At 38.5% G+C, this 23,222-nt stretch overlaps 1 protein-coding gene and 1 non-coding gene across 15 annotated transcripts in view; both read left to right on the top strand.

Annotated features, from left to right (window-relative positions):
• Positions 1–5,970: 5,970 nt before the first annotated feature.
• On the top strand, positions 5,971–6,041 carry TRNAG-CCC. The gene has a single exon. It is a non-coding gene; the product is annotated as a tRNA-Gly (tRNA).
• Positions 6,042–6,330: 289 nt separating this feature from the next.
• The window catches only part of TIA1 (TIA1 cytotoxic granule associated RNA binding protein), a 34,874-nt gene continuing 17,982 nt past the window's right edge, over positions 6,331–23,222 (top strand). For 2 of the 14 annotated variants that reach the window (XM_032352379.1, XM_032352378.1), the window contains exons 1-8: positions 6,331–6,607; positions 8,177–8,282; positions 16,766–16,868; positions 20,355–20,453; positions 21,405–21,459; positions 21,632–21,664; positions 22,282–22,400; positions 22,892–22,979. In XM_032352379.1, the coding sequence (XP_032208270.1) occupies positions 8,230–8,282; positions 16,766–16,868; positions 20,355–20,453; positions 21,405–21,459; positions 21,632–21,664; positions 22,282–22,400; positions 22,892–22,948 (519 nt within the window). In that variant the 5' untranslated portion in view covers positions 6,331–6,607; positions 8,177–8,229 and the 3' untranslated portion in view covers positions 22,949–22,979. The remainder of the gene's footprint in view (positions 6,608–8,176; positions 8,283–16,765; positions 16,869–20,354; positions 20,454–21,404; positions 21,460–21,631; positions 21,665–22,281; positions 22,401–22,891; positions 22,980–23,222) is intronic. The other 12 variants (XM_032352367.1, XM_032352366.1, XM_032352380.1 and 9 more) reach the window with 11 other exon arrangements.

The raw sequence follows: 23,222 nt of genomic DNA, 5'->3' as shown, positions 1-23,222 counted from the left end.
AAGCTCCATTTTCACTACATCTAGAAATTACAAAGAACTAAATTCTCTGTGTGTTTTATTTTCCTTTTTCCAAACTACATTATCCCCACAACACAATTATCAGTGCATTAAGCCTACTAGGCACTCAATAAATGTTTGTTGGTTGATTAGAATGGACCATATTAGTGACTTTGACCCATGTGTCATGTTTTGAAGCTTTCACTGCTGCTGCTGAAACCTTGGGAAGGAGTTTACTGAAAGAACGCTCAGTGAAGACACAATGTAAAGGACTTGCAATGTGGAAGGTGGGTCAGAGGCTTTCTCATTCTGCACTCCTGCCCTTTTAAAATAACACTGCCACTGAAAACTCAAAAGGTTTTTAAAAAGGTCATAGAAATTGCTATCATATATATGAGAAGTAATAATAAGATAATATAACAAACATTCATGCAAAGGAATGCTGTTCAAAAAAGCAGACTCTCCCCGCCCCAGACTCCCCCCGCCCCAGGAGAACAAACACTAAGGTTCTCTCCTTGACCAAATTCCAGCCAGGTTCCTCTGAGCAATCTTCTCCACTAGACAGGCCTTAGGCTGGGCCTATCTTTTTTTTTTTTTACATTTTATTTATTTGAGAGAGAGAGAGAAAGAAGATAGAGTGAGAGGGAGAGAGAGAGAGCATGAGCTGAGGAGAGGGGCAGAGGGAGAAGCAGACTCTCTGGTGAACAGGGAGCCTGATGAGACAAATTGCGCCATGAGCAGATATTCTTTTTTTTTTTTAATAGATTTTTATTTATTTATTTGACAGAGAGAGATCACAAGTAGGCAGAGAGGCAGGCAGAGAGAGAGGAAGGGAAGCAGGCTCCCCGGGGAGTGGAGAGCCCGATGAGGGGCTCGATCCCAGGACCCCGGGATCATGACCTAAGCGGAAGGCAGAGGCCCAACCCACTGAGCCACCCAGGCACCCCATGAGCAGATATTCTTTAAGTGGCTAAAAAAGTTTAAAAAGTAAGTAACAACAAAAGAAAATGTTTCTGGTACAGGACCATCAGTACAAAAAAATAGTGTATGCGTAGCTGGATAATACACACGTTTTGCAATAGTGCAACTTTTAAGTACATATTGTTGACTGTTCATAGTCCATGCAGAGTTACAGCTCCACACTTCAACAACATGCTGAGCAGCCATGATCCCAGGACTCTGGGATCATGACCTAAGCAGAAGGAAGATTCTTTTTTTTTTTTTTTAATTTATTATTATTTTTTTATAAACATATAATGTATTTTTTATCCCCAGGGGTACAGGTCTGTGAATTGCCAGGTTTACATACTTCACAGCACTCACCATAGCACATACCCTCCCCAATGTCCAAAACCCCACCCCCCTCCCCCCAGCAACTGTCAGTTTGTTTTGTGAGATTAAGAGTCACTTATGGTTTGTCTCCCTCCTGATCCTCTCTTGTCAGAAGGCAGATTCTTAACCGACTGAGCCACTCAGGTACCCCAGCCTTGGCCTATTAAGACTTGAACAGAACACTAACATTTTCTAACAGCTCAAAGCTGTGTCCTTGGAATGACCCTAGCTACCTTTTTTTAAAGTCCCTGTCTGAGAAAACTCAAGGCTCCCAAGACTTTACTGTTTGTTCCAGCCAACACGTGAAGATAGAGCCTCTGTCTCATAACCTCTGTGGGAGGACAGGAGCCTAACTGATAAGTACCAGTTACCACCCTGTCTCTGAAGTTTTGTAATCTTTCACTAACTGAACTCAGTGTGGCCCCTGCTCATCTCCCTCCCTATACCTGCAGTCTCCCTTCCAAATGCCAGGTCACATCTATACAAATTGAAGTTTAATTCAGATTATGCTAGACTCTTCCCTTGTGCAATAGTATATTACTGATTAAAAGTAAAACTTTAGTGCTGGCTTTGCTTATCTTTGACAATACTTAAATCTGTATGTAATTCTGCCACTGCTCTGTGTTTCTTTTTCTTTTTTGAAACTACCTTGAAAAAATTCATTTTCATACCTTCTTACTTCCTTACATCTCACTTTTTTCTTACTCTAAACAAACTAAGTAATATTTATTCCCTGTTAGGCAAGACAGGAAATTCAGAAACAATATAAGAAAAGAGAAACATATTTGACTACATAAAACTTAAACATTTTCAGATGGCAAAAAATAGAATTTTAGAAGTTAAAAAAATAATACATGAGGAAAGCATCTGCCACTAATATGGCAGGCAAGATTGAGGTATGTATTGCAAACATACAAAGAGGTCTACAAGTTGGTAAGAGGTAAACAATTCAATATAAATACAGACTATATAAATTGGCAATTCACAAAAGAGAAAGCTAGTGCCCATGCTCAAAGCAAAACAAAAGAAAAAAATACATGAATGCAAATTTGGGGGCATTGGGTAAATGGGAAATTTCTACCTTTCTTTCAATTTTGTTGTAAACAGCTTTGAAAAAAATAAAGTCTTTAAAAAATGAAATACGGGGGAGCCTGGGTGGCTCAGTGGGTTAAGCCTCTGCCTCCTGCTCAGGTCATGATCTCAGGGTCCTGGGATGGAGCCCCACATTGGGCTCTCTGCTCAGCGGGGAGTCTGCTTCCCCCTCTCTCTCTGCCTGCCTCTCTGCCTACTTGTGATCTCTATCTCTGTCAAATAAATAAATGAAATCTTAAAAAAAAAAAAAAAAAGAAAAGAAATACAGACACCTGGGTGGCTCAGTGGGTTAAGCCGCTGTCTTCAGCTCGGGTCATGATCTCAGGGTCCTGGAATGGAGTCCCACATCGGGCTCTCTGCTTGGAGGGGAGCCTGCTTCCTCCTCTTACTCTGCCTACTTGTGATGTCTCTCTCTGTCAAATAAATAAACAAAATCTTAAAAATAAATAAATAAAATAAATAATAAAAATTAAAAATGAAATACACATGAAGAGATGCTCAATTCTAGGAGTAGTTTAAGCAAATGCAAATTAAGGAGATACCATTTTTCATCTTTCATATTAGCAAAAATTAATAAGACTGACAATGCAGGGAAAAACGGGGTAGAATGGATGGAGTTCTCTGGAACTGACTTTCAAACGTTGTAGTGTGCGAATGACTAAAAACTTTTTTTAAAACAATTATCTATTAAGATTGATATATAGATATATTGCCTAGTTCAAAAATCCCACATTTGGAGATCTATTCTAAAGAAATGAAAGAATCACTTATAAGGATATATGTATCAGGATGTTTAGCGCAGCATTGTTTGTAGTGGAAAAACAAAAAACAAAAATGGGGTGACTTAATGTTCTTCAATACCATTTATGGTCATTTATTCAATTTAACATTGAATAAACTGTGGCACACTCATTCTATGGACTGTTTTGCAGCTACCAAAAAACCAAATAATTAGATCTGAATTGATTCAACTGGAAAATATCTATGATGTAAGTTTAAGTGAGAACAGAAAGTTGCAAAGTAATATCCATGGACTAACCACATTTTTTATTTTTAAAGATTTTATTTATTTGAGAGAGAGAGAGAAAGAGAGAGAGCACAACCAGGGAGGGGGAGCAGCAGGTAGAGGGAGAAGAAGAAGCAGATTGCCTACTGATTGGGGAACCCTGCATGCCACTCCATTCTAGGACCCCAGGATCACAACCCCAGCTGAAGGTAGATACTTAAAAGACTGAGTCACCCAGGTGCCCTAACCACATTTTAAAATTTTATTTATTTATTTACTTATTTTAAAGATTTCATTTATGAGAGAGAACACGTATGAGAGGGGAGAGTTCAGAGGAGTAGGAGACTCCCCACGGAGCAAGGAGCCCGATGCAGGACTGATTCTGGGACTCCGTGATCATCACCCAAGCAGAAAGCAGTTGTCCAACCACTTGAGTCACCCAGGCATCCCATAATGGCGTTTTTTAAATAAAAATCCCAAGCACTCAAATACATTTGCATTTGTATGATTACAATGTGGAAGCCTAATGATTAATCTGACTAAACTGTTAGCATTTTAATTACATCAAGAGGGGATAATGAGAGAATTAATTAGTCTTTCCCTTACTTATCTGTGTTGTTTCACTTTTTTATATTTTTTAAGATTTTATTTGTTTATTTGAGACAGAGAGAGAGAGAGAGATCACAAATAGGCAGAGAGGTAGGCAGAGAGAGGGGGAAGCAGGCTCCCGGCTGAGCAGAGAGCCTGATGTGGGGCTTGATTCCAGGACCCTGAGATCATGACCTGAGCCAAAAGCAGAGGCTTAACCCATTGGCCACCCAGGCGCCCCTTCACTTTTTTTTTTTTAAGGATTTTATTTATTTATTTGTCAGAGAGAGAGTACACAAGCAGGGGGAATAGCAGGCAGAGGGAGAAGCAGGCTCAATCCCAGGATCCTAGGACCACGACCAGAGCCAGAGGCAGATGCTTAGCTGACTGAGCCACTCAGGTGTCTGTATATAGTTTCATTTGTGATAGTGAGCCTGTATTAATTTTCTAACTTTAAAACTTAAATATATAACATATATGTTAGTATATACAATATATATTACAATTACATATTTATATGTATTTTATATATTTATATTCAATATAATATATGTTAAGGTAAGTAATATATTTATATTGTTATACAAATATAACAAACATATATCATAATGTAACATATATAACAATTTAAAACATATAAAAAATAATCAAGTTTTCATAAAGGTTTTGAAGCCTAAAAGATACTTGTGCTATATCCATACAATTGAGTTTTATTTGGCAAAGAAAAAGAATGAAATACTGATGCATGCTACAACTTGTATGAACCATAAAAGCGTAATGCTAAGTGAAAAAAGCCAGTCACAAAGAATCACATATTGCATGACTCCATTTATATGATATTCCCAGAACAGGCGAATCTATAGACAGATCAGTATATTATAGGAAGTCAGGTGGGATGGGCAATAGAGAGTGACTTCTGATTGGTAAGAATTTCTTTTTTGGAGTGATGAAAATGTTCTAAAATTGATTATAGTGATGGTGCAAATCTCTGTGAGTAAACTAAAAACCACTATACTGTACACTTCAAAACACTTTTTTAAAAAATTTTATCCACTATTAACACCTGTCTTATTCAGCCTCAAAAGACTAATATTTGGCATCTTTGAATAAAATTGAAGAACGAGCCCCAGATTCTAAAGACAATCCCCAAAATAGAAATCTTAAAGGTATAGTTATAAGAAACTACTCTAAAGAGGACATCTCAGTTTTGGATGTGTACATTCTCCTGTGTTTAAAAATATTTCACATAGGGGCACCTGGGTGGCTAGTGGGTTGGGCCGCTGCCTTCGGCTCAGGTTATGATCTCAGGGTCCTGGAATAGAGTCCCGCATCAAGCTCCCTGCTCAGCAGGGAGCCTGCTTCCCTCTCTCTCTCTCTGCCTGCCTCTCTGCCTACTTGTGATTTCTCTCTGTCAAATAAATAAAATCTTAAAAAAAAAAATTTAAAAAAATATTTCACATAATTTCTAAAATGCAACACGAAATGCATAATGGTTACACCGAACCACACACATTTCAGAGTCCTGATTTTTCCACCCCCTTCCCAGACGACTGAAGTTTATATACCTTCTGACTCATTTAGTTTTAGAATTCTTTGACCGATTTGCATAACTATTTAAGTAACTATTTTTTAAATATTTGCAAAGTGCACTGAGTATACCAAGGAAATGAAAATACCTGAAAAGATTTTCCTGGCTCTCCAAAGTTTGGTTACTAAAGACAAAGTCTTCTTAATGAACATTAAAGAACAATAAATGGATTAAGAAGAGTCATTCAACTGTATTGGGATGAGATAACATCCTTCCTTAGATCAATGAAAAGTAGATTATAGACTCTTTTTTTTTTAGATTATAGACTCTTAACAAACTTTATTTTTAAATGAATAAATTCTCACATAGGAACAAATGTTTGCTTGCATTTTGCTCTAAGATATTTTGAGGAAAGTATGAACCATCAGCGCCGCTGGTGTAGTGGTATCATGCAAGATTCCCATTCTTGCGACCCGGGTTCGATTCCCGGGCGGCGCAGCTCCTTTTTCACTCCCGCCGCCTACAAAATGAGGTGATTAGAATAGTTTTAATAAGTCTTTATTCCTCACGAAACACTGGGGATATTTAATTTCCGTGGCTATTTCTATTTCATTATAATTCACTGTTGAAACATTCGCTGGAGCTTGAAGATAAAAAACTTTGGGCAACTCCTGAAAGAGTTAATTCTTACGCCTGCGCAGTCTGCTATACCCTGGTGTCGGCTAGAAGAGCGGCTGCGCAACAAGTGAACCTATGGCTTGAGGGAGGTTGAAAGTGCAAGATTATTCTGCGCCTGCGCGGTCCGGGTCACTTCGCTGGCTGCTTCTGAGCTCCCGGCTCGCCGCCATCTTGTATTGGGGCTTCATTGTTCGCGCTGCGCCCGGCCGTTTAGTGTAATTGCCGCGGAAGGAGGAGGCGGAGTAACCTCTGGTCGGGCGAGAAACCCCGCTATTCCGCAGCCATAACCGCTCAAAAGATTTGGGAGGTAGTAAAGATTAGGGAGCTGGACCCTGAGGCGCCGGCACGACAGCAGCAGCCATGGAGGACGAGATGCCCAAGACTCTGTGAGTCTGGGGCAGCGATGAGGGGGGCGGGATGGTGGTCGTCCCGGAGGGAGGCCTCGGCTCGGCGCGCTCCCCAGCCTATTGTCCTCCGTGGACGCCGCAATATCTTGGCTCTTCTTCGTGGCGCACACCTGGATGCTTACGCACCGAGCCCCAGGCTATGAGAGGACAAGGTGGAGGAAGAGGGGGCTTAGCCCTCTTAATTAATCCCGTCACCTTAACTACAAGATAGCGTGGCCTTTGGCCTCGCCGCGGGCCCTCTGTGGTCCTAGGCCTGGGGGAAAGACTTTTTCATTCAAACCTCTTTTCAGAACTCGGTGAACCTTCTTTTTTGTCCAATGCTTTCCTTCTGTGTCCCGTTCTCCCCGCTTCTTGATTAATCTCTTGATCTTTATAGCCGTCCCTTTCATTTTACTTTGATTTGTTCCAGAAACTCTCCCTGTTCCTTTCATTTTCTTCTCGCTGGTAGGAGTTTTTCTCTTGAGGCTGATTGTGCTCGGTTTTCAGTGAGATAAACTTTATTCTCGCAGTTGCCAGCTGGAAAAAAGCCAAAAAGGTTTCTTTAACCTCTCTGGCTTTCCTTCTGTAGTACCCCCTCCCCCGACCAAAAAGCCGAAAACCCGGCACTGTAAGGATTTTGAAGCTGCCCTTTCTTTCTTTCTTTCTTTCTTTCTTTCTTTCTTTCTTTCTTTCTTTCTTTCTTTCTTTCTTTCTTTCTCTCTTTCTCTCTCTCTCTCTCTTTCTTTCTTTCTTTCTTTCTTCGTCTCTCCTTCCTTCCTTCCTTTTTTTTTTTAATGGAAATATCACCCGGAGGTATCTATAAATCTCTCAGCCGAGGGGAAGTGGATTTGATACATTTTTATCATCGCTTGATACTTTAGTGATTGACATGTTGCTGAACGAGCGGACAGTTTTTATGAAGCAACAGTTGATAAATACCTTTACAGATTCAGTCACCTCTGAGAGTTGTTAGTGTTAAGTGATCTCAGCTGGGGATATTTTCTTTGTGGAGTAGCTTCCCCCACAGCATTCTCCTTTGTTTTTCCAAAGTATTCTCAGAAGAGGTGATCTTCTCTTTGTTGCTTTTCTCGAAAAGGAGAATAGGCCTGATGAGTTTTTGACCTTCTTTCTTAGCATACTGGCGATTTGAGAACGCCATGCGTTAAAAATACAGTTTTAGATTTCTTTCTGCAACTTTTTATGTTGCAGTTGTTATGAAGAAAACGTAATCGATTATTTTTACACCCTGAAAAGTGTCCGTTTTTATCTGTGTGAGAAACAGTCACTCCTCTTTCTTCAGAGATTAGTAAACTTTTTGCAAGCTTATCTAATAATCTGTTACCTTGTCTTTTTAATAGGATGCAAGAATTAGTGGGTGTCCCTTGTTTTTTTGAAAGATTATATCTATAGATTAATATTCCCTAAACAACTATTAGCCTCATAGGCTTTATGGAAATCATTTTTTCCCCTTTACTCTTTTCTAGAAGTATGACAGCCAGCAGAATATTGGATTAAGCACTGATCTTTACATTTAAGATTCTTACATGATTGTGAAATTTTTAATTTCAGAAACTGCCAGAAATATCTGGGAACTTAAACCCTTTTATTACGTTGATTTGGGAATGTCAAATAATGAAGACAACCTCAGCTTTCTCAGGCCAGTCTACAAAAGCAGGTAGTTAAAATTGTACTAGCTTGGGGATAGGGGACCAACTGTTGCAGGAGAAATAATAAAGGAAATTTTATTCACTTATTGAATGTTTTGATTGCCAGGTTCTGTGTTAAATGCTTTACATGCTTGTTTCATCTTCATCAGAACTCTGCAATAAAGGGTCCATTCTGCAACTTGGGAAAAGCTAAGCTTAAAAGTTTAAATAAGTCACCCGGAGTCATATACCTTTTTTTTCCTCATCCTGCAATTCTGCTGTTCTCTTTAACTCTTACTGCTAACTGTGCTTTGTATTCTTCACTAGAACACCCCATCCAAGAATCTCTTCCCTAAAGTAGTCCATGTTCTAACTGCTTATTATCTCCCTTCTTTCTACCTCCCTCAACCAAAACTCCTCATTCTTCAGTGAAACCTGTCTTGTTTAAATGTGAGTAGGTGTAAATCACTAAGTTTTACCAGCATTGTTTTGTTTTACCAGCGGTGTTTTTACTTTTTATATAAAATATTTGTTTTAATGACCTGCAAGTCAGGGTCTTTCAGTATGTTCTTAGCAGTGTTTAGTCTACGGTAAGTGATCAGTAAATTTGTTTTTAAAGCTGGTACAATTTCAAGCTATGAGTCAAGATTTTTACATTCTTGAGGGAAAGGTGGTCGAATCTCAGTATCACCTGTGTATGTAAATGGCTCAGAGGAGATAACTTCATTTGTCACAGATGAGTGTTCAGCATTAAGTTAGAGATTGCCAGTGTTCAGTTCCTTGTCAGCAGGACTTTGGGGACATATTATGAAAAGTGGTTTGATTTGGGGAATATTTTGAAAATAGAACAAAAAGACTGGATGTGGGGTGTGAGAATGAAGTCAGTAAGTAGGTTTGCTTACAAATTTGTCGTATCAGTCATCTACAATGTTAGTTTGGGGGCTCCTGGGTGGTTCTGTAGGTTAAGCCGCTGCCTTTGGTTCAGGTCATGATCCCAGAGTCCTGGGATGGAGTCCCACATCAGGCTTCTTGCTTAGTGAGGAGGCTGCTCTCTCTGCCTGCTGCTACCCCGCCCCGCCACTTGTACTCATTCTTTCTCTGACAAATAAATAAATAAATAAAATCTTTAAATAAAATAAAATGTTAGTGTGTTGGGGGGTGGGCCTGCTGGCTCAGTAGAACATGGACTCTTGATCTCCAGGTTGTGTAAGTTCAAGCCCCACTTTGGGTGTAAAGATTATTTAGAAATAAAATTTTAGAAATAAAATGTTTGTTGCAAAATATAAGTAAAAATGAGAATAGTCTTGAGAGCATGGATGTCTTAGGATGTCTTGGGGTGTATCATAATATACATTTGTTCAATCTGGTTTATGTATATGGTCTGATCTCCAAGTGAAGGAGGTGCCAGCTAATGAAAAACAGCAGTTTCAGCCATCAGAAAAGTAACAGTTGTTAATATAATAGTAAGTTGATGATGCTGGTGTACCGTTTACTATTGTACATAAATTCATAATCAGTGAAAGACATACACATTCCCCCTAAATTAGAATCAGGAGAAATTGGTAATTTCTAAGCGGTTTGAAAATGTTCAAAAGTAAATCTAAGAGAATACCGTTAACTCTTTAATAGTTATTTATAGAATACTTAAAATGTTTGAGGCAGGGCTCTCAACACTAAATATATAGTATGAGTAAAAATGAAAGTCTACCCCCTCTTTTTTAAAAGAGTTTAAGTAATCTCTGCTCCTCATTTAGGGCTCAAACTCACGACCCCAAGATCAACAGTTGCATGCTCCTCTGACAAAGCCAACCAGGTGCCCCACTGAAAATCTCTACTCTTCTGGAATTTATCATTACATAAAATCTTATTTATGCTTTTCACTCATTTTCACAGAAGTTTCATACCAAATTCTGCATTTTTATACAGTGATTGCAGCTCAAAACCCAATACAGTGTTCTGCTTTGTAAATTTAGACTATCAGATTTTCTAGAGCTACCCCAATAAAAATATTTTAAGGGTTTTGGATTCCAATTGTATAACTCTTTGAACTTACTTATCAGCTTCAAAAATATGTATTAAATTGATGTGAAATCCTATCCCTGGCTGAACTGTCAACTGTTAACTGGTACCATTAATGACTTTTCCATTGAATCTTCCCAGGTAGCTTTTTATTTTGAAAAATTAAAAACCAGAAAAGTAACAAAAATACTATGTTGAGGGGCGCCTGGGTGGCTCAGTGGGTTAAGCCTCTGCCTTCAGCTCAGGTCATGATCTCAGGGTCCTGGGATCGAGCCCCATATCGGGCTCTCTGCTCAGCAGGGAGCCTGCTTCCTCCTCTCTCTCTGCCTGCCTCTCTGCCTACTTGTGATCTCTGTCAAATAAATAAATAAATAAAATATTTTTTATAAAAATACTATGTTGAGGACTTAGGTACCTTTTGTGTGCTAATAACCAGTTGCCCATAGCCATATTTGCCTTATTTAGATACTCTTTTTTTAATGAACCATTTGAAAAGAACACGTCGGGCCTAAGTACTTTATCATATATTTTCCAAAAACAAGACCATTCTCTTATATAACCACAATACAATTGTCATATTAAGGTGACTGCATTGATACAGTATTGTTAGCTAATTGAGACGCCTGGGTGGCTCAGATGGTTAAGCCTCTGCTTTCAGCTCAGGTCATGGTCCCAGCATCCTGGGATCGAGTCCCACATTGGGCTCTCTTGCTCAGTAGGGAGCCTGCTTCTCCCTCTGCTGCTCCCCCTGCTTTTGCTCTCTCTCTGTCAAATAAATAAATAAAATCTTTAAAAAACAAACAAAAAAAAACCCCAGTATTGTTAGCTAATATACCAGTTACCCAAGGAAGACATTTTTTTAGTCCATGGAAGTCTGTTTGCTTCAACAGTTAAGTCTCTTGTACTCCTCTCTTTACTTTACAGTTCTGCACAGATTGGGACATAATCTCAGTGGTGATACAATAAATATCAATATGGGATACTTTAATCCGTGGTGGAACAGCTAAAAAGGGATATTTTAATATTTTTTAAAGCATTTTGAAAAATAAAAACTTGGCAGGGACCTGGGTGGCACGGTTGGGCAGCAGCCTTCGGCTCAGGTCATGATCCTGGAGTGCTGGGATCGAACTGCATTGGGCTCTCCACGAGGAGCCTGCTTCCCTCCGACCTCCTCTCTCATGTACTCTTTCATGGTCTCTCTCTCAAATAAATAAAATCTTCTTAAAAATAAAAAACTTGCATAAATGTAAGAAAATTACATTTTTATTTAGTGGTCTAGTATATATGACAGGGAACCTTGGCTTGCCACTGCTCCAGTATGTTTATCAGTTGGGATTTTTTTTTTAATGCAGGAAGCAAAAAAAAATTTTAAGCATAAAACGGTTTATAAAATCAAGATATTGGATACTCCCACATTTACAGGAAGGTTATAGAACCTGGCTTAGCAAATGTTCAGGAAAACAAGACAGCTGTCAGGCCCACAGTCCTTACCAAGTCACAGACTGACTGTCCCAGAAATGATGTTACTACCACATCCACTGAGGACCAAATACCACAGTTTCCACTTTCACTGGACGTGGGACTCCACTGCTGTTTGCCACCAAAATGTATTTTCTTTTTTCTCTGCTTCTTTAATCCTCTCTTTGTCTTCTGTGTTCAGGTCCCTTTCCCTAATCAGCCCAACCTGGATCACATGTAAGGGAGACTGCAGAACCATATCAAGCCTTTTCAGCTTCTGTAGAGAAGTGAGCTTCTGCCATAGAGTGAGGATTCAGAACCCTCCCACCCCCAAAATAATCCACTATACCTGTAACAAATCTGTGCTGTTAATTGGAAATCCTTTGGCTTCAGAAACAATAGAATGTAACAAAGTATGGAACAGCTAAAGAAACATAGGTACATAAAGATGAGAATGAGCTTTGTAAAGTATAGTGCATTCTACAAACTAAGAAACTTGTTTATTCTTCCCATTGAAAGTATGGTGAGTATAAAAAGAATCTGTAGTTTTCAAATTTGGGTTCTCCGTTTCCGATTAATTTATTTAGCAGATAGAGTTGGAAAGTAATAACATTAAGTTGCTTCTAAAAATTTGAAGTAGGTATTAATGATTAACTTATTGGTGAAAAGCAAAACTAATGGATTATTTTTATTTGCATGAGAAGGGAAAAGATTTTGTCATTTGGTTTCTTGGATATGAACTTACTGTGTTACTCGTAGTTTATTGTAATGATGTTGACGGTTGAGAGCAAGTTGTTTGCGAAACTTCCCCCTGAAGAGCTTTTCTCTAGACAGGTCTATGTAGAGTTAATTGATAGAGGCTCCTGGAGTTTACAGTATACCACAGGTCACATTGAGTAAACAGTTGTAAAGTAATACAAATCCTAGTGCTTTTTAAAGTCGATTTTTAAAATTATATATCTTCAAGTAGGTAATACCACTCAAAATATTTCTCAGAAAATTAGACAGTTTTGCAAAGAGTAAAAGAAATTCCGTTCCCTAAATACTGCCCACTTGATGCTAGATTGTCGAGCTTTACCAAAATAGATGTTAGAGCCATTTTTTCATTTAGACATAAAGCAGTTCTGAGATTCTCTTACAGGCATGAAGAGTCAGGTGAAAATAGACATGGAAGAGTTCTAGAGATAATGGCAGAGTTCTCCTATAACCTTTGCCCAGGTTCCCTTAATGTTGACATCTTACAAAACTGCGTTATAGTTACCAAAAGTAAGAAATTGACATTGTACAATACTATTAACTACAAGGTTTATTCCAGTATCCCCAGTTTTTCTGCTAATGTCCTTTCTCTATTCTGGGATCCAGTCCAAGATCCTACATTGCATGTAGTTGTCTTATCTCTTTACCCTCCTTTAATATGTGAGGGGATGCATTTCATGACTGTGGCAGTTTTGTGAGGGTAGTATTTTTTCACTATACAATGGCTACCTTTTTTTTTTCTTCAACACTGTTAATTAGAATTGAGTCACTAAGACTAACCTACACTCAAGAAGAGGGAAATAAAGCTTCACTTCATAGAGGGAGGTTTGGACATATGTTAAAACAACCAATTTATTGGTTAAAAACCAATCATTAAATATTTTAGTGGAGGCACTCTGAGGCTCTACACATACCCTATTTCTCCTTATTTCTCCTATTTTAGCGGAGACACTCTGAGGCTCTACACATACCCTATTTCTCCTTAAAATTTGCATCAACTGAAGATCCGTGGGTGGATCTCACCAGTAGCAGTTACTACTGTACTGGCTTTCTGGTGATTTTCCTCATTCCTTCTACATTGATTAATTAGAGTTCTCCCAGAAAAAGTTAACTCCTCTCCCCAAATCTAGGTTATAGTCAAGGATTAGTCATTGCATTGGTTATCAGTGTCTTTCAGGTTTCTTTTAATCAAAAACAGTCCTCTCTTTTTAAAGATTTTTTTAGGACAATTTTTTTTTTCAAGAGATCAAGTTGTCTTATATTCCCCATCTGAATTTGTATAATTGTTTTATATGCCCAGTATTCTATAAACTTTTTTTAAAGTTATTAGAGAGTGCCCACACAAGCAGCGGGAGGGGCAGAGGGAGAGGGAGAAACAGCCTCTCCACTGAGCAAGGACCCTGGATGTGGCACTCTGTCCCAGGACACTGGGATCATGGCCTGACCTGAAGGCAGACATTTAACCAACTGAGCCACTCAGGCATCCCCCAGTATTTTACAACTTGGGTTTAAGTTTACGCTTAATTAGATTCAAGTCATACTTTTGTATATAAATACTTCATAGGTGATATTGTATGATATATATTGTATACGGAAATGTCTGTCTATAAAAACGATTTTAAAGTTCGATCTCAGGTAAAACAGCCAAAGCTTTTTCTTTTAAGGTAGTTTTCCCTTTGCAGTGTTCAGTAATCTGTGTAATAACTTTGGCACCCTGCAAATACCATTTTCACACAGTCGGTTCACCTAATGGTTTTGTAGCTATTAATGATTCTTACCTGAATTAATCATTTCAGTAGGGCTTTTGCATTGTTTACTAATTTAATTCTCTCTACACTTATTGATTAGCATTTTTCTGTAAAGGAGTTTTTTCCTCATCATCTAGAACTATTAGATTATACTACACTGGGGATGCCTGGGTGGCTTATTCGATTAAGCATCTGCCCTCAGCTCAGGTCATGACCCCAGGGTCCTGGCATCGAGTCCCGAATTGGGCTCCTTGCTCTGCAGAGTCTGCTTCTCTCTCTGACAAATAAAATCTTAAAAAAAAAAAAAAAAAAAAAAAAAAAAAAAGGGGCGCCTGGGTGGCTCATTGGGTTAAAGCCTCTGCCTTTGGCTCCGGGTGGTGATGTCAGGGTCCTGGGATGGAGCCCCCGCATTGGGGCTCTCTGCTCAGCGGGGAGCCTACTTCCTCCTGTCTCTGCCTGCCTCTCTGCCTACTTGTGATCTCTGTCAAATAAAACCTTTTTAAAAAAAATTATGCTATCCCTTAAATATATATATATATATACTACACTGGAGTTTCTACTCAAAGCACGATAAATTCCTAATTCTTTCCCTTTAATTACAGATACTCAGAATAAGGACATGATGTAATAATCTGTGTGGTTTTGGGTTTTTGTTTTTTAAGATTTTTTTTTATTTGACAGAACACAAGCAGGGGGAGTGGCAGGCAAAGGGAGAGGGAGTAGCAGACTCCCCAGGCCCCCTGCTGTGTGGTTTTGTAATAAAGTATTTACACTAAGTTTGTTAGTCACCGAAGCCTATTACCTGTTAAAAGTCTCTCCTGGAATCCTTCTCTACACTTCTACACTTATCACTGATTAGTGATATTCATGGAAAGTTTTCCCATCCCTTTGTGTCCATATGTAATACCTAATAAGTAATTTACCCATGATTTTTCAAAAATATATTTATTGTAGGGGTGCCTGCATGGCTCAGATGGTTAAGCGTCTCCCTTTGGCTCAGGTCATAATCCCAAGATCCTGGGATTGAGCCCCACATCAGGGGTCCCTGCTTTGTGGGGAGCCTGCTTCTCCCTCTCTGTCTACTGTTTCCCCTGCTTGTGCTCTTCTTGGCTCTCTTCTGTCAAATAAATCTTTAAATACACACATACACACACACAAACACACACAGTGTAAACCGAAGTATACCTAAATTGGACAGTGTAAAGGTGATGCGAGCAAAACCCCTGCGTCCCGCCAGGAGGTCGTGACGTGTAAAGAAGAGATAGAGAGACGGATATGATGTAACTCACTTGATCTTTATTGGGACGAGGTCCGCATCACTATCGTGGTCCGGTCATGGTCCGCTGAAGTTGTCACGGAGAAGGAGACGTCGCCTCACAATCTAGACAGAGAGGTCACCGCAGAAGTTGAGACTGAGAACCAGCGAGTGGTCGGCAACGAAACTGCCGGGGTGTTGGTAACACCGGCGATGATGTCCTCCCAACAGGGAACTCGCTTCACCTCAGTCCAACCCGATGCCTCTTTATATACTGTGCTAAGTCTCCTTCAAAAACACATTACATCACTTATTTTTCTCATGCTTACACACCAAAAACACACACATGTCGAAAACATGTTTTGGTCTACGATATTTCGCATAAGTTAAAAATATTTACAACTTTTTACTCCGCGCTAATCTTATCACTACACGCATATGGTCTAGGCTTACTTGCTATGTGGTTAGTTTGTATTTTGTTCCTTTTGCCTGTTTTTCATTTAGTAGGGGTTTGCACTTACTACATATTATTTATTTATTTATTTATTCATTTATTTATTACATTTTATTTATTAAAGGTTCGTACTCACTACAAAAGGGAATTGTGTGGTTTAAAAATTGAGGAAATTTTAATGTTCTCAGTAATACTGAAGAAGTAATTTTAAAGCTTCACAAGATTGATTGTATTAAATGTTCCATGCGTCTGATGACTCATTTGAGATCTTTTAAAAATTTTTTAAAGATTTTATTTTTGTGAGAGAGAGAAAGAGCACTCACAGGTGCTTGTATGAGGGGGTGGAGGGTATCAGGTGGGGACAGGCAGAGGGAGAAGCAGACTCCCTGCTGAGTATGGAGGGATCCTAATGCGGGACTTACTCAGAGGACCTTCTTGGGATCATGACCAAAGCCAAAGGCAGACTGCTTAACCAACTGAGCCACCCAGATGTCCTCATTTGAGAGTTTTTGAAAGCAGATCTTCCTAAGGTTAGCCTACAGATTTAGAAACACCAGGCTTATTTTACAAAACCTTGACTAAATAAACACACACACGGGATTCCCCTTTACTACTGATGTCCATGAGATTACAAGTAGCGTGTCATGTGTCTGCTTTGAAAGAAATTTTGAAGTTTTGGCCAACTTTTGGAACCTGTTCCCAGTGGTGTAGTTCAATGCAGAGATCTGTCTATTCCCCAGATTTCTTTTTCAGTAAGCAACTTTAGAAACTGATGCAAAGGAGCAAATTTTAAATGGTAAGTTGTTTTTCTTTGTGTTTCAGATATGTCGGCAACCTTTCCAGAGATGTGACAGAAGCTCTAATTCTCCAGCTGTTTAGCCAGATTGGACCTTGTAAAAACTGCAAAATGATTATGGATGTAAGGGTATTTTACTTAGTTAACTTTCTTCCTCTTTAATGGATTAGTTAACTCCATTACTTCCAGGAACCCTCTCTCTTTCTCTCTCTCTTTTTTTTAATTTTTTTTAAAAGAACAGTTTTATTTTTTAAGTATGTTCTGCACTCAACATGGGGTTCAAACTCATGACTCTGAGGTCAAGAGTTGCATGCTGGGGCGCCTGGGTGGCTCAGTGGGTTAGGCTGCTGCCTTCGGCTCAGGTCATGATCTCAGGGTCCTGGGATCAAGTCCCGCATCTGGCTCTCTGCTCAGCGGGGAGCCTGCTTCCTCCTCTCTCTCTCTCTCTCTCTCTCTGCCTACTTGTGATCTCTCTCTGTCAAATAAATAATAAAATCTTAAAAAAAAAAGAGTTGCATGCTTTACCAAGCCAGCCAGGTGCCTCTCTTCCAGGAACTCTTAAATTAGTTTATATAGGGGTGCATGGCTGACTTAGTAGGAACAGCATGGGACTCTTGATCTTGGAATCATGAGTTTGAACTCCACATTGGGTGAAGAGATTACTAAAAAAAAATTAAACTTAAAAAACTGCAGGGTCTTCATTGTGTTTTTTTTTTTTTTAAGTAGTTTATACAGTCTAAATTCCTAGTAATTTTTAGTGAATTTAAGTCAGTCTTAGCCACTGAGTTTAGCTTATTTTACTAATAAATAAAGGAGGAAGAGAATAGAACTAATCATTTTTAGAGCAAATAAGAACTATATGTAGGCTAATTTTTTAAGGTACATTGAGGTATCAGTATTTTTTCTTATGTGGTGTCAGTTGATTGGCTAATCTGGAATTCAGTTATTACAATTACATTGGAAAATTAGGTAAAAAAAAAATAATAAACTGTGAAAGTGTTTAAGTGTGTGGGTGTGTTTTTAACCTTTAAATGCCCTGATTAAAGCTTTTCTTGCATTGTGGCAGTTCCTGTCCATCAGACCTTACCATATAGAAAAACATTGTATCATTCATCTGTAATTGCTGTTAATCCTGAATCATAGTGTGTGTAAAAAGACAAGTCTAGGGGCACCTGGGTGGCTCAGTTATGAAGTGTCTGCCTTCGGCTTAGGTCATGATCCCAGGGTCCTGGGATCGAGCCCCGCATCGGGCTCCCTGCTCTGAGGGAAGCCTGCTTCTCCCTCTCCCACTCCCCCTGCTTGTGTTCCCTCTCTTGCTGTGTCTCTCTCTGTCAAAAAAAAGTGGGGGGGCCTGGGTGGCTCAGTGGGTTAAAGCCTCTGCCTTCGGCTCAGATCATGATCCCAGGGTCCTGGGATTGAGCCCCACATCGGGCTCTCTGCTCAGCAGGGAGCCTGCTTCCTCCTCTCTCTCTTCCTGCCCCTCTGCCTAGTTGTGATCTCTGTCTGTCAAATAAATAAATAAAATCTTTAAAAAAAAAAAAAAAGACCAGTCTAAATTCCAATCTATTCATACTGTTGGACTGTTGGACTGATGTTCATAGATATGAATTTTATACTCTGGAGTATGAAGGCTGATAGTATGAATGCTTAGATCTTTTTTTTTTTTTTTTTTTTTTAAAGATTTTATTTATTTCACACAGAGAGAGATCACAAGTAGGCAGAGAAGCAGGCAGAGAGAGAGAGAGGAGGAAGCAGGCTCCCTGCTGAGCAGAGAGCCCGATGCGGGGCTCGATCCCAGGACCCTGGGATCATGACCTGAGCTGAAGGCAGAGGCTTTAACCCACTGAGCCACCCAGGCGCCCCTGCTTAGATCTTTTTATCTAACAGGTGCAGTTTTTTCTGGGTACAAATTATATAAAATTAAGATTCTTTTTTCATTTGATTGTGCTGAAATCTAGGCTACTTTATGTAACGACATTCTAATGTTTGACAACATTGACCTTTGTAATAGAATTACCATTAAGTGTAGTGTTAGTTTGAATTATGTAATTTTTAAAACATTTTTATATTATTTACTTTTTTTTGAAGATTTTTGAAGATTTTTAAATATTTATTAAATTTAGAGAGGGAGAGGGAGAGAGCCCACCACACAGAAGTGCAGAGCCCGCCACAGAGCTTTATCCCAGGACCCTGAGATCATGACCTAAGTAGGATGATTAACCGACTAAGCCATACAAGCGCCCCTCTTTAATATTTTTAAAATAAAACGATTGTCTCAGTATTTAAAATTATAAAAATTCCTCCTCACTCTAACATTCTTAGAAATCATTGCCAGTGACTTTTTTAAACGATTAATTTCCTTGTAACAAAATAGTAATTTCTTTATTCTAATGTCATTCGATTTTAAATTTTGATTTCAAATTTTGAATTTTGCTTAGGGGTTTATGGAAAGAGTTAAAAAATGGAGTCTAAGTCATTTTGTATTTTGCAGATAGGTATAAAATATGGGGTGTTTTTCCTTCTTTAATTTACAATAAAGCATCCAAGATGCACATATCAGACCTCCATTACTTGGAACACCAGAAAAGAGAATTTTTAAGAGATGATAAGCAAAAAATTGATGTCAGAAAGTCCACATTCTGGGGACTCCTGGGTGGCTCAGTTGGTTAAGCAGCTGCTTTCGGCTCAGGTCATGATCCCAGTGTCCTGGGATCGAATCCCACATCGGGCTCCTTGCTCTGCAGGGAGACTGCTTCTTCCTCTGACTCTGCCTGCCACTCTGTCTGCCTGTGCTCTCTCTCTCTCTCTCTCTGAAAAATAAATAAATACAATCTTTGAAAAAAAAAAGAAAGTCCACATTCTGAAACCTATTCGAAAAACTTTGTTTATCGGAAAACCTCTTCAGTTTTCAGAACCTGAAATAGGTTTAAGAAGGTTGGCTTGATATTTTCTGCTACTTAGTAAGTTAGAAGCAGCAAGGATATGTGTACATTGATAGCAGTAAAAGGTAACATTTATCAGGGAAGGGAGATGGGATCATGGGTGGCTCAGTTGGTAAGCGTCTGCCTTCAGTTCAGGTCATGATCCCAAGGTTCTGGGGTTGAGTCCCACGTCCTCCTTGTTCAGTGGGAAGCCTGCTTCTCCCTCTCCTCCCTCTGCTTGTGTTCTGTCTCTTGGCATCTCGCTGTCTGTCAAATAAATAAATAAAACCTTAAAAACAAAACAACAGGGGAGAGAGAGGAAAGATAATTAAAAGCCAGTACTGAGACTTGAAAGTGTAAGAGTCTAGTCAAACTCCACTAACATCCATAGCATAAAGAAATAGTTATATGAGGAATGTGTGTGTGGTTTCTATATGCATCCATCCAAAATTAGGATAATCATTAATACAAGATTAAATTATATGTAGTAGTAAAGAATAACTTGTTGAAGAAGACAGTGTTCTTTAAGACCATTCAATTTTTTGAAGTGTCTACTTCCTAATCTAAAGATTAACTCATGGACTAGACCCCTTTATTTTCCTTGGCCTGATATTTGAGATATATAAAACTTCACAGAATTTTAAGGTAATGGGTGTATACAACTTGAATTTGGCTTTTGTGTTTCTTTCAACAGACAGCTGGAAATGATCCATATTGTTTTGTGGAGTTTTATGAGCATCGTCATGCAGCTGCAGCACTGGCTGCTATGAATGGGCGGAAGATAATGGGTAAGGTAAGCTGTCATATTTAAAGAAGGTGACTTGAAAATTTTAAGTTGTATATAGTTTTTTGTTTTTTTTTTTACTATTTCTTTCTTTCTTTCATTATTGAGAGTGCACATAAGCGGGGGTGGCAGGGAGGGCAGAGGGAGAGGGAGGATCCCAAACAGCCTCCATGCTCAGTGCAGAGCCCAACATGATCTCACAACCCCAGGATCATGACCTGAGCCAAAATCAAGAGTCAGACACTTAACCAACTGAGCCACCCAGATGCCCCCAATTTGATTACCTTTTAGAGGCATTATATCACTTCATAGCAGAAGGTCACATTTAATATTTAAAAGATGGAATAAAACTTTTTAGAGGGCATTGTTTATGTTGGTATTCTTCAAGATTCCTCACACATGGTAAATACTAAAATATTTGTTGAATTACTCAAGCTTGGATAAAACCTCTAGAACTTTGGGTACTAATGGGGAAGAATAAAAAGAAAGAAATGATTGTTACTTTATTTATTTATTTACTTATTTATTTTTTTAAGATTTTATTTATTTATTTGACAGAAATCACAAGTAGTCAGAGAGGCAGGCAGAGAGAGAGAGAGGGAAGCAGGCTCCCTGCTGAGCAGAGAGCCCGATGCGGGACTCGATCCCAGGACCCTGAGATCATGACCTGAGCCGAAGGCAGCGGCTTAACCCACTGAGCCACCCAGGCGCCCCATGATTGTTATTTAGATAAGAAAAGTTATTTGAATGTTAACAGAGAAGTGTGTAAGATTAGGATTTGCCAGCCTTTGAGGAAGTATAGGTTAAAAGGTAAGTATTGAAACTTTGACCAGAACTGTTATCCTCTTGAATGTTTCATCTCCAGCATATGCCTTCCTGTGTGTTTATAGATGCAAATCTTGTTATATATGTTTTTGAGCTTTATTTTTATGGAATATAAATATAGAATCATTTTTTTAGGAAGTCAAAGTGAATTGGGCAACAACCCCCAGCAGTCAAAAGAAAGATACAAGCAGTAAGTATATTTTATACTCTTTGAATATTTGTTTTTATTATACACAGTAGTTTTATTGTAAAGCATATAAACATCATACATGTTTGCAGTAATGTTTTGATAGTTATCCTAAGATATGATTGAATGTGTTTGTGTTAATAAATTTAAGAACAAATCTAATCTTTGTCATCAGGTAGTACCGTTGTCAGCACACAGCGTTCACAAGGTAATTGTATCTTCTTAAACATAAAATGAAATCTCTTGAAAGGGTATTCACTAACCACTTGAAGTTTTTTTGTTTGATATTTGGGGGTGGTGGGAGGGAGGGGGTCGTATTTCTGTTTGTCTCTCTGGCAGTATTTTTCCCCCTTCTTCCCAACGTTGACCAAATGTGGCTTGTCCTCTACTTTGGTGCTATTTCAAGCTCTCTGATCCCCTTGGTAGCAGCTGATGCCTTAAAAATACTTTCTCACCTTTCACCAACTAAATAAAGGGCAAGATACCCTGCTTTCTTGAGGTCACGATCTGTGCTGCATACCAGATCTGCCGATTGCTTGAGTTGCTCCCAAAACAGCGTTTCCCAAATGGCAACCCAGTATGTTGCTTAAAGCCTGCCAGATGGGGGTCATTTTTCTTTCCAAATATACTTTGTCAAAGTTGATGTATGTGTTCCTTTTAAAGTGTTGATCCAACTATTTTGTATTTTTAAAGTGTTTCTTTTTTGAATGTTGTCTTTAAAAAAAAAAAAAACTTCACATATGGAATCGTTATTTCTCTCCAATGCTTTTTTGATGGCTCTGATATAAAGTGAAGGGATTACTGTTTTCATTCTGTTGCCTTCAGTCTTAGTTCACTTGCACATGGATTCACATAAACTGAATGGTGTAATGTCTGGGCAACCAAAACTGTTGGCTTTTGAGAAAACTGTCAAATACTTTAACATCAAACTGTTGCATTGCAAGGTATTTCTTTGATTGTTCTTCACAAAATATGGTTAAACCAAGTATATTATGTAGCTAGCTTCAGCAAATTGTCTTAACTGAGGCAAATCTAGTCTACATAACTCACAATACCACTATTTTATTTTAATTTTAAAAACCTTAATGTAGTGGTAAACTGGATAAATGTAATCACTATTAGAATGGTAATTAAGTCATTAATTTTTTTTTGCAAAGCTTGTTATATATTATTAGTTTATTTTCTTAGACCAGTGTAATAATTGGCTGTAAGTAGAAATATAACTGTCAGTTTCCAGTTAGAGATAGCAGTCTTTAAGAGAATCTTTCCTATATTATCACCTTCATTCATTATAAAATTTATAGGATCTGTATAGATATAGGCTAGTGTTATACTTAATCCATAAATTAAGATTATTTTATTGAATAGATTTTAGTATATTTTAAATTCTAAAATTTTATTTTTCTTTTCACTTCCCCCTCCTTCCTCTTATAAGATCATTTCCATGTCTTTGTTGGTGATCTCAGTCCAGAAATTACAACTGAAGATATAAAAGCTGCTTTTGCACCATTTGGAAGAATATCGTAAGTAACAGGAGATAAATTTAAATGGATTTTAATTAGAAACAGGCTTATATAGAATTTGAAAATCTGTTATGAATTTTAACCCTTCCACATAATTCGTTATGTTGTTTAGAGATCATTTAAGCCATTAACAGCCAAAGATTGTTTCCCCAATGATAAATCTTTTGTCTTCCAAGTATTTTAAAATCCTTTTTTAGTTAGCATTAGCTCTTGAGACAAATTTGCTATGGTACATATTGTTTC

The sequence above is a fragment of the Mustela erminea genome, chromosome 7, assembly GCF_009829155.1.
Source record: "Mustela erminea isolate mMusErm1 chromosome 7, mMusErm1.Pri, whole genome shotgun sequence".
In the NCBI taxonomy this organism is placed as follows: domain Eukaryota; kingdom Metazoa; phylum Chordata; class Mammalia; order Carnivora; family Mustelidae; genus Mustela; species Mustela erminea.
This window is presented reverse-complemented; position numbering and strand designations above follow the sequence as displayed.